Source organism: Zea mays, chromosome 6 (genome assembly GCF_902167145.1).
Source record: "Zea mays cultivar B73 chromosome 6, Zm-B73-REFERENCE-NAM-5.0, whole genome shotgun sequence".
NCBI lineage: Eukaryota > Viridiplantae > Streptophyta > Magnoliopsida > Poales > Poaceae > Zea > Zea mays.
In genome coordinates, this window is record NC_050101.1 from 92,573,858 (window position 1) to 92,584,398 (window position 10,541).

Genomic DNA, 10,541 nt, shown 5'->3' on the forward strand with positions numbered 1-10,541 from the left:
GATCTAATATGAATCTCAAACAACAGAAGCACCTGCAACGTGGGCCGCAAAACGTTTCGTGGGCCCCACCCGTCAGTAATGGTGGCCGGACCAACGACAGCCTTACGGAGTGGCACAAATGAGGACACAAATGTTTTCCAGGGACAAATCTGAGCGCGTCTGGAAACTAAGGGCACAAATGAGCATAGTGGAGAAACTAAGGTCACGAATGTAAAATTCCCAATGCGTGTATACCATATTTATATCGGTATATCCGCTAATAATACAATGTCGGGTATTGTATTTAAATCAAGGTCAATGAGTAGACATATACAAATAGATCTATAAGTCCAGCCAAAAGTCCATAGACTTGGCCGTCGTAATTTAAAAGTCTACTACTAGGACCATTCTAGAAGCGTCAATATGGCTAAGATCTTATCAGAATAGAAGAGATGGCAAAGATCCTAACATATAAGGTAACATCCTAGTGGATAAGGCAAGATTTTAACGATAAGGCAAGATCCTAGCAGATAATGAAGACATATTTGTAATCATAGAGTTGTATTCATGTATAACTAGAATATCGATTTGGTATCGTCATTGACTAGATAATCAACTTGGTATCTCCTATGTGACCGTCCCCTTCTTCAGGGGCGGATTTGGGCCCTGGGACACTGGGTCGTAGTCCAGGCTATGGCCCAAAACACCACTTTATACATAGGGTTTTTCACCAAAAACTGGTCCAGTAATACTCAATTTGCCAGTGCGCTTGGACCTGTTCCGCTCGACTGCTCCGGGTCCCAGATTCCATCAATCTCTGGTGGCCAGTGGCCAGCAGTCCAGCACTCGCTTCGCTTGTGCTGCTACTGTGCTACCGGCTGGTGCTACACAAATCCAGGCTTCGACGACCTCCCTGCCTGTGCACTGCTGCCCTCGAGGCCCGCGTCGGTGCGCCGTCCGCCCCTCACCATCGACTCAACTCCAGCCTCCACTCCACGCGCGGTAGGCAGCGGCTCCACTTTTGGCTTCCACGGCCACCGGTCCGTCACAGTGCCACTCCTGCCTCCCCTTTATAGGTGTACATTCGGCCCGCCCGGCCCGCCCGGCCCAAGCCTAAAAAGACCCGTATTGTTTGAATTTCGGGCTGGTCCGGTCCACGGGCCTAGCGGCCCATGGCCCGGCCCGTAATTGCTTAAACGTGCTGGACTTATTTCGGGCGACCCGAAATTATAAAAGCCCGAAATTGACATTAAGACCCGAAATTCAAATTTTGGCCCGAAATTCAGTTTTTGGCCCGAAATTCACATCAGGGCCCGAAATTCACATCAGAGCCCGAAATTCAAAACAAATTTAATAAAACAAATAAAAGATAAGACAAATAAATTTGACCAAAAGTAAACTTAATATTTGTATTAAGTTACTAGAGCTATGCAATGACTATCTCGTTTACAAATCATTTTGTTAGAAAGAAAAAGAGTATAATCAACACTATATAAAGTTCGTAAGTTCAGTTCATTATCTAATGTTCATAACAAAAATAAAATTACATCACATACTCTAATTTAAAGCTACAAAAACATCTAACTAACATTATCTATAGCTTTGTGTTTTTTATCAAGTACATGAAAGTGTCGAATGAAGTGTGATTTTAATAAATATTTGGGCCTTTTCGTGCCTCTATATGGGCCATTTCGTGCCTGCCTTAAACGGGTCGTGCTCGTGCCCGCTCATGGGCTGCGACCTCAGCCTAAACTCGGGTCGTGCCGACCAGGCACTAAAATATTTCGTACCGTGCCGTACCTGAGTCGTGCTTTTTTTTTCGTGCTTCGGGCCGACCCATCAGACCCAGCCCAAATGTACACCTATACTCCCCTCCATGGTTCCGAAGGCCGCCACCGCACTGCCAGCTACACACTGAATTATGATTTGTGAGTGGCCAAGGGCATCAATTATATGGAGCTCCGCCATTGCCCTACTTGGACTATAAAAAGTAAAAGAGGACGTGTGAGCCCCGTAAGAGCATCAGATCATTATATCATAAGCAATCGACACCAACATATAAGACCCATGATATTATCTCATATTGGGAGCCCAGATCTATCTAAATCCACGAGTCTCATGTACATTTACCTTTAGTTCTCAATCTCACGATTCACTCCATAAATTCAGTTAGCAAGGTCTGGTCCCTTTAGTTAGTCAGGTTATTGACATTCACTGATGTGAGGTGTGTGGATGATAAACTCCATAAAAGTGGAATAAAATCTCGTTTAAAAATCCCATAAGCTGATCTTCAATATATGCTTATTTCAACTTATTCGGTAAAAGACCTACCCATGACCATTACAATTTCAAGAGAAATTACCCACTATTGCTACTTAAAAAATGTTTTATCTATTTTTTCTTGCTCATGCCCCACAACACATAACTGAGGGTTCGTTTGGTTGAGCTGTGGCAGTGAAAAAAGTTGTTGTAAGCTGTAAGCTGTGAAAAAAATTGTTGTGGGCTGTGAGCTGTCAAAAAAAGTTGTTGTAGTATGTGAGTTGTTAAAAAGCTAAAAACTGTTTGATGGAAACCATTAAAAGTCGTTAAAAGTTTTTCGATATATGTTTTTACAGTTCCATCCGAAAAGCCACTAAAAACAGGTTCAGTGGTGCTTTCAGATTTGCACTGCAAGAAAGTCGGCTTTTAAAAAAAACTGCTTACTTGATCCAGTTCTTTGATTGACTTTTGGTTTTTAGGGTGCAAAAGCCAAAGCCAAAGCCAAACCAAACACACCCTGAATCAATAATCAAATTTCTATATTACACAACAGACACCTAGAGTATTTAATCTAGATTATATAATAGATTATTTGATCTCATATATAATCCAGATTATATAATTTACAGGCTGAAACAAACCTTAAGCGCAGTACATATACCAATCCAAAAATTATGAAACCTCAAGTTTTTAGTTTCTGTTTGAGGCGTTGGATTTGAGGAGAAGAACTTGGTGTGGTGGCCAAGGCCAAATATTTGTGGATGGTTCTTGGGAGTGCAAACTGAACAGGTGACTGTACAAGTCGCGCTTTCCCTGCCTCAAGATAGGAGATAGCAGAACGCCATCTATGGCCATCATCGTCTCCACGTCAAGCGGCAAACCATCGCTCCCTTCCCTTCCCCTATGGCCCTATATCTCATCTCCCCAAGTTCTCCCCTTTCTCCAGGTCCCGCCTCACACCACCTCACCTCATCACTACCTCACCCACCCAGCCCCCCAAGAACTACCCATCAACCATGGCGCCGCCGTCGGTGTCCGCCTCCCACCTCCTAATCACCGCCTCGCTCCCAAAGCCCAAGCCTTCCTCCCTCCGCCCGCCGCGGCTCCCTCTCGCCAAGCCCCTTCCCGCATCGGCGGCGCTCCTGGCGCTCGCGGCCTCGCCCGCGCTCGCCGCCGACGCGCCGGCGCCTGCCCCCGCCCCAACCCCCGCGCCGGCGCCGGAGCTCCAGGCCGAGGCGCCCACCCCGACAGTCAACCCCTTCTCCAGCTCCCTCCTCACGGCCCCCAAGCCCTCCGCCGCGGCCTCCGACCTCCCCGAGGGCGCTCAGTGGCGCTACAGCGAGTTCCTCTCCGCCGTCAAGCGCGGCAAGGTCGAGCGCGTGCGCTTTTCCAAGGACGGCGGTCTGCTCCAGCTCACCGCCGTCGACGGCCGCCGCGCCACCGTCGTCGTCCCCAACGACCCCGACCTCATAGACATCCTCGCCACCAACGGCGTCGACATCTCCGTCTCCGAGGGCGAGTCGGCGGGCCCGGGCGGCTTCGTCGCCTTCGTCGGCAACCTCCTCTTCCCTTTTATCGCGTTCGCTGGCCTCTTCTTCCTCTTCCGCCGCGCGCAGGGCGGGCCCGGCGCCGGGCCTGGTGGCCTCGGCGGGCCCATGGACTTCGGCCGCTCCAAGAGCAAGTTCCAGGAGGTGCCTGAGACGGGTGTCACCTTCCTCGACGTTGCCGGCGCGGACCAGGCCAAGCTCGAGCTGCAGGAGGTCGTGGATTTCCTCAAGAACCCCGACAAGTACACCGCGCTCGGAGCCAAGATCCCCAAGGGTTGTCTCCTCGTCGGCCCGCCTGGGACCGGGAAGACCCTCCTTGCGCGTGCCGTCGCTGGGGAGGCCGGGGTGCCCTTCTTCTCCTGCGCTGCCTCTGAGTTCGTCGAGCTCTTCGTCGGTGTCGGTGCCTCCAGGGTGCGCGACCTCTTCGAGAAGGCCAAGGCCAAGGCGCCCTGCATTGTCTTCATTGATGAGATTGATGCCGTTGGAAGGCAGCGCGGTGCCGGACTTGGTGGGGGTAATGACGAGAGAGAGCAGACCATTAACCAGCTCTTGACGGAGATGGATGGCTTCGCTGGCAACAGCGGTGTCATTGTGCTTGCCGCCACCAACAGGCCCGATGTGCTGGACTCCGCGCTCCTACGACCAGGGAGATTTGATAGGCAGGTCACCGTTGACAGGCCAGATGTTGCCGGACGCGTCAAGATTCTTGAGGTCAGTGATGAACTCCTGCCACTACTAGCCTGTAAATTTGTGCTTAGCTAGCAGTTGATATGCTTCTGAACTACTAGTAGTATTGAGGAACTTATTTATAGACCTGCTTAGGGCCCTTGCCACCTGCCACTGAAGATACTTGCATTGATTAAGTGACATTAATGCAGTTAGTCTAGCAAAGGGTACTTCCTTGCTTGGAAATTGACAAACACAGAGAAAACTTTTTTTGAATATTTGCAAAAGTTAACGTGGATGCTGGAAACGCTCATCTTCTTAGAGTGTTATAAGATTTCGTTAGTGGAAATGGTGCTACATATTTGGCAGTTGGCTGCCCCTTAAGGCCTTAGTCGGATTACATGGGATTAGAAAAAAATATATGAAGAATTTTAACTTGCTTTGGATTTAAACCCTCTCAATCCCATCCAATCCACATGGATTGAGATTAAAACGAACACACACTAAATGTATAAGTCATCAGCATGATTTGTTAAATCTACCAATGCCATGGTTCTATGTATCGAATAACAGAACAGAGGGTTCATATCCTTGTAAGATTAGAACATATGTTGTTTTCTAGCTTTGTGAGTTCAACCGCAATGCCCTTAATATGTCTCCATCTACTCATGCTAGCCTTTGTAGGTACAAGCTATACTAGCATGCACAATATTATTTAAAAAAGAAGTTTGATTTTTCCCAGTATCCTGATTTCATTTTAAATGTATGTATACATGAGCTTACAAGTCTTTTTTTATCAAATAGGTCCACTCCCGAGGAAAGGCTTTGGCGAAAGATGTTGATTTTGATAAAATTGCTAGAAGGACCCCTGGTTTCACTGGTGCTGACCTCCAAAACCTCATGAATGAGGCTGCCATCCTTGCTGCTCGCCGTGATCTTAAGGAAATTAGCAAGGATGAGATCTCTGATGCTCTTGAGAGAATCATTGCTGGCCCTGAGAAGAAAAATGCTGTTGTTTCCGAGGAGAAGAAGAGGCTCGTCGCTTACCATGGTAAATGTTGTCAAATTTATATTATAACCATAAGTTTGACTCCCGCTTACGGGGCTCAGGTTCCTAATCTGTTGTTGAACTTTGGAATTTGTAGAGGCTGGCCATGCCCTTGTCGGCGCCCTCATGCCAGAGTATGATCCAGTAGCCAAGATTTCCATCATCCCTCGTGGCCAGGCTGGTGGACTCACATTCTTTGCTCCAAGCGAAGAAAGGCTAGAATCTGGATTGTACAGCAGGAGCTATCTTGAGAACCAAATGGCTGTAGCCCTTGGTGGCAGGTGCTCTTTCTGCATACTCTGTTCATTTCTGCATCATTGACTGTTGCTGCTGCGCATATTGATGGACTGTGAGATGTAATCTTATGGTTTGCTGCAGGGTTGCTGAGGAGGTGATCTTTGGCCAAGACAACGTGACAACAGGAGCTTCCAACGACTTCATGCAAGTGTCACGTGTCGCAAGGCAGATGGTCGAAAGATTTGGATTCAGTAAGAAGATCGGCCAAGTTGCGATCGGGGGACCGGGTGGAAACCCTTTCTTGGGGCAACAGGTATGCTGCTGTAACTGAAATGGATGTTAGCCTGGAATTAGGAACATACTAAAACTAAGTGAAGAAGAACTAGGCATGTAAACTTCAACAATGGTTGTCTCCATTTGCTTGGAGCCCAGAAATCTCCACCAGCGTCTAGGGAAGGTCATTTTCTACATGTTCAGTAGTGCCCACTTACCTGGATGAGCAGTTGAGTACACGCAACTTGTATACTGCCAATTCTGTCGTCATCGGTTTGTTACAATGGTGTGAGAGTAGCCACGTATCTCATTTTGTGTGGCTGCTGCGATCCTGGTTGCCCTGCCTAACACGGAAATATCTCGTCTACATTAGCCTTTTCTTCTCAGAATTTCTCTCTTAGCCAGTATGAATAGTAGTCGCACAAATGTTCACAATTCCTAGCACCAGTTTGAAGAGCAATCTGACAAATATTCACATTTTTTCCCCCACAGATGTCAAGCCAGAAGGACTACTCTATGGCAACAGCGGATGTTGTGGACGCCGAGGTGAGGGAACTCGTGGAGAAGGCCTACTCTAGAGCAAGGCAGATAATCACCACGCACATCGACATCCTCCACAAGCTCGCCCAGCTCCTGATCGAGAAGGAGACCGTGGACGGGGAGGAGTTCATGAGCTTGTTCATTGACGGCCAGGCCGAGCTGTTTGTCGCTTGAGATGTCACAAGGCTTGCGGTGCGTATGCTTTTCGGTGTTTTGTGTCAGAGCGAGCAATCACAAAGCAATGGAGAGCCCAGCTTGTAGGAACCACATCGATGTATAGTAGTTGATACGCATGTACTGACTAATTTGAGCAAGTAAAATGTTACTGCTCACAATTATAGCACACGGTTCATCTGTGAAAACAAATATGCTCATCTCGTGCTAATGGGCTTTATTAGGCTATCTCCAATAGATCTACTATGCCTTCCGATAAATTAATCTTAGACAATATTAGGAGTAACAAGAGAAATTTCAGTACATTGAATCACTTCTTGAATTCCTCCTTGGCCAAAGTCAAGGTTGGACAAAGTTGGAGGAAGGTGTTGAATTCCTCCATGGCCAAAGCCAAGGTTGGGCAAAGTTGGAGGAAGGTGTTGAATTTTGGACCTAAGGCGAGCTCCTTATTGGGCACCAACACGCACACTGTCAGGTGGTCCCAAACACTCAGTAACAAGACGCAGAGCACGAGAGGGTGATAAGACGGTTGGTGCGAACTGCAGCTTCTCATTATGTGTGTCCCATCCGGCTACAGGACAGGCGTATTTATAGACCCGGTTGGAGGTAGGTGGTCCAAAGTACGACCTTATCCCCGTCTACCAACTATATCCAAGGGATATTCTATGTAACGGAGTAATTACAGCGCCATTCGTATAGCAGATGACGCACACTAGATTACACACCCGCGCGTTAGGCTGACAGGTGGGCCTCCGAGCGCGTCCCCTAGTGGACCGTGCCGAGCCGTACGAAGCATAGGTGTTGTCAGTGTCCTCAAGAGTCTTCGTGCTAGCTTCCCCTCAACGACGCGGGATAGCCAAATAGCGAAATAGCCGCATGTGGAGCGTAGCGAAGTCCCCAACTACCCTTCGACTGGCTTGGTTGAATGGAGGCTGAGTGAGGGCTCTGCCTTCGGTGCGTCGCAAGGGGTGACGAGGACTTTGCTTTCGGGGCTCGCTCGATCGGAGTCCTCTTTGGTCGGAGTCCCTACACAAGTGAACTTGCGAAGGCAATTGTAACACACCTGGTGTTACTGTCACTAAAACTTGAGCATAACATCATGAACATTAGCATATCATGTGCTTGTTACACTTAGAATGCATTCACTGGGCAAAAATTTTAAACAAGTTGTATTGATGTGACTGGTCATGGGTGAAACCATAGGGTAGGGTACTTAACCCTAAACTGGGCTTAGGAGTGTCAATAAAGCCTAAATGAGAGAAAACTTCAAAACTCATTAGAAATAGTCATGAGATATCACCATTAATGGACTTGAGTGGCATTCAAACCCTAGAAATGCCAGAAACCCTAAAAAGACCACTGAAAACCCTGAGTTGAAACCCTAGGGGGTTATATGTAAATTTTGCACACTTTTGGACCCAAGTGCAAAAACCAAGGTATTAGGGTACCTCAAATCATATGGTTCACATATTTGAGGATTTGCAACTTAAACCATGTGATTTGGGCTTATTTGCAAAAAGCCACTCTACCCCTCTCATGTGGCTAAGTCTGAAAATCAGTGAACATGGCTGACTTTGGAGCTCTGTAGTTCTAAAAATACAAAGAATTTGCCTAGGGTCAACACATCAAAAGTCTAGAGCTATAATAGGAGAACAACTTTGCTTAAGTAACTAAGCTTTGATCACATACAAAGTTTGGAGAAAAATAAGCTCAAAGTTGTGCTGTCAGTCACTCTACTGACTGAATTTTGGTCACCAGTGACATTGGCCAGACTTTTGGGTCGAATTAGAGTAAGATCTATTGCTCGATTGAGGGTAGTTGCTATAGAAGAATTGTAGCTGGTATGAAGGGCTACAAGTTTGCTACAGATGTATTGGCAAGTTGTTGCACAAAAATTCAAGATCTAGAATTCGGTCTGTAAGGCGCTCTGAATCGGGTTTCAATGGTACAGTTACCAGATCAGAACGCCAGCTCAGAGAACTCACAGCCGGCGATCGTGCGCTCGGATTCGTGCCCGCCGTGGTGATTCGTGCTCGGCGCAGTTAGATAACGCAGAGGGGTAAGGAAATATCGCGCCGTGGATGAACTTTGGCCACTATTCTACTCCGGCCGCCGTACCCGCCTGAGTCACAGCCGCTGTGGATAGGTTCGCCGGAGTTAGCCACCTCACGACCTTGCGCCACGTGCCCTGGCATCTTACCACGTCGCAGTAGCTCGCGTTATGCATATCCGGTGATCGCCGGTGAGCTCGCCACGGTGAAAGCCACTAATCGCTTGCGCCAGTGCATCCCCTTCCCTCCGATCGCCACCGCGCATTCACAAATTCATGGGCCACCACTCAAGGGCCCTATAAATTGAGCACACCCTCGACTCGGCTATGTAATTGTGTACTCAACAGACCCACTCATGCCTCCAATTACTCACCAGAGCCCCCGAATCGCTCAGTTCCCCCAAATCAGTTTTCCGCCACCGTGAACAAGCTCTCACCGTGGTTAGTGTACTTTAGGTCCGATCTTGCCCTCTGCTCTCTTGTTTCAGCACTCTTACATGCTACTGATGCTCCTCGACTCGTTCAATTAAGCTAGACTGTGCTAGACCGTGCTAGATTGCCGGGAACACTTCTGTTTATCCGTAGTTCGCACTGTCTCCGTGGACAGGGCAATTTAGGGCTCAGATTGTGCAATTGACCGAGGGGAAACGATTATTAGGTGTTGAATTAGGTGACAGCCAAGTTAGGGCACCGGCCATTGCTTATCTTGGCTGGTACAGGTTCGCCGGAGCTCGGTTCATCGCCGTTCGCCGTCGAGGACTGCGGGCTGTGAAGAAATAGAAGCGCGAGGGCTTATTTACAAACGTCAGTGAGCCAGTCAAATAGTGCGTAGGATTCTTCCCTAGTTATTCAAACCCCTGAGGGCTTTGGTGCAAAACCGCCGCGCGGGCGCGTTTACCTGTTCTCGGGCTGACTTGGGCCAGTTTCGGCCCAGTACTATTCATGTTTTTCCTTTTTCTTTTTCTGCCAGGATTAGAGAATTCATAGAAAATTGAAGAAAAATGCTAAAAATGCAAGACCAATTTTGCTAGGTTCCTAATTTTCTATAGTATTTAATAAAAATAGTAGCATGATTTTTAGTCCAAATAGGGAATTATGGAGTATTTAAAATAGCCAAAACTTATACTCCTGGAATTTTAGAAATTGATTAATAACTCCAAAAATCACTAAACTTTTTAGATAAGCTTTAAATATTATTTAGAAGCCTTGGGTAAAGTTTGGCAGGATTTGGACAATGTTTGGTACCTAAATCTAGTGATGCCTGCCCTAGGAACTTCAGTTCTGACTCCAAAAACCTTAGTTTCCTGGAGCCCCGTGAAGAAAAACTGTATTCAAGACCTAAGATAGTATACTTTTATTATCTTTGCATTTTCATAAGCATTACATGAGCATTCATGGTTATATATGTGATATATAGAAAACGAAGAAGAAGTAGAAGTTGAAGAAGCAAGAGCTACACCACCACCACCTGAAGACCCACCAGCCGGGAACTGCTTTTATTTTGACATTTGTGGAGCAGAGCCCGACTCCCCTATAACACAAGGCAAGCCCCGGTCTGTCACACCCGGCTTTAAGGAACAAAGCCAGGTGCATCTCATACATGCGCCAAGAAGACAACATATATAATAACAGAGTGTATAGAGATAAATGTCACAATAACATTAGAGTATTTATTACATAGCGGAAGACTTATTACAAAATAAAATAATAAAGATGAAACGAACTAAGGATCGGTGGCGCCAATGTCAACTGAGAAACGCCACCTAGA

At 47.1% G+C, this 10,541-nt stretch overlaps 1 protein-coding gene across 1 annotated transcript; it reads left to right on the top strand.

Moving 5' to 3' along the window:
• Positions 1–3,612: 3,612 nt before the first annotated feature.
• LOC100502422 (uncharacterized) lies at positions 3,613–6,880 on the top strand. The gene is made up of 5 exons (NM_001196900.1): positions 3,613–4,496; positions 5,256–5,502; positions 5,597–5,780; positions 5,878–6,049; positions 6,502–6,880. Exons 1-5 carry the CDS (start codon positions 3,894–3,896, stop codon positions 6,721–6,723), a joined length of 1,428 nt encoding a protein of 475 aa, NP_001183829.1. The 5' UTR covers positions 3,613–3,893; the 3' UTR covers positions 6,724–6,880.
• Positions 6,881–10,541: the final 3,661 nt, after the last annotated feature.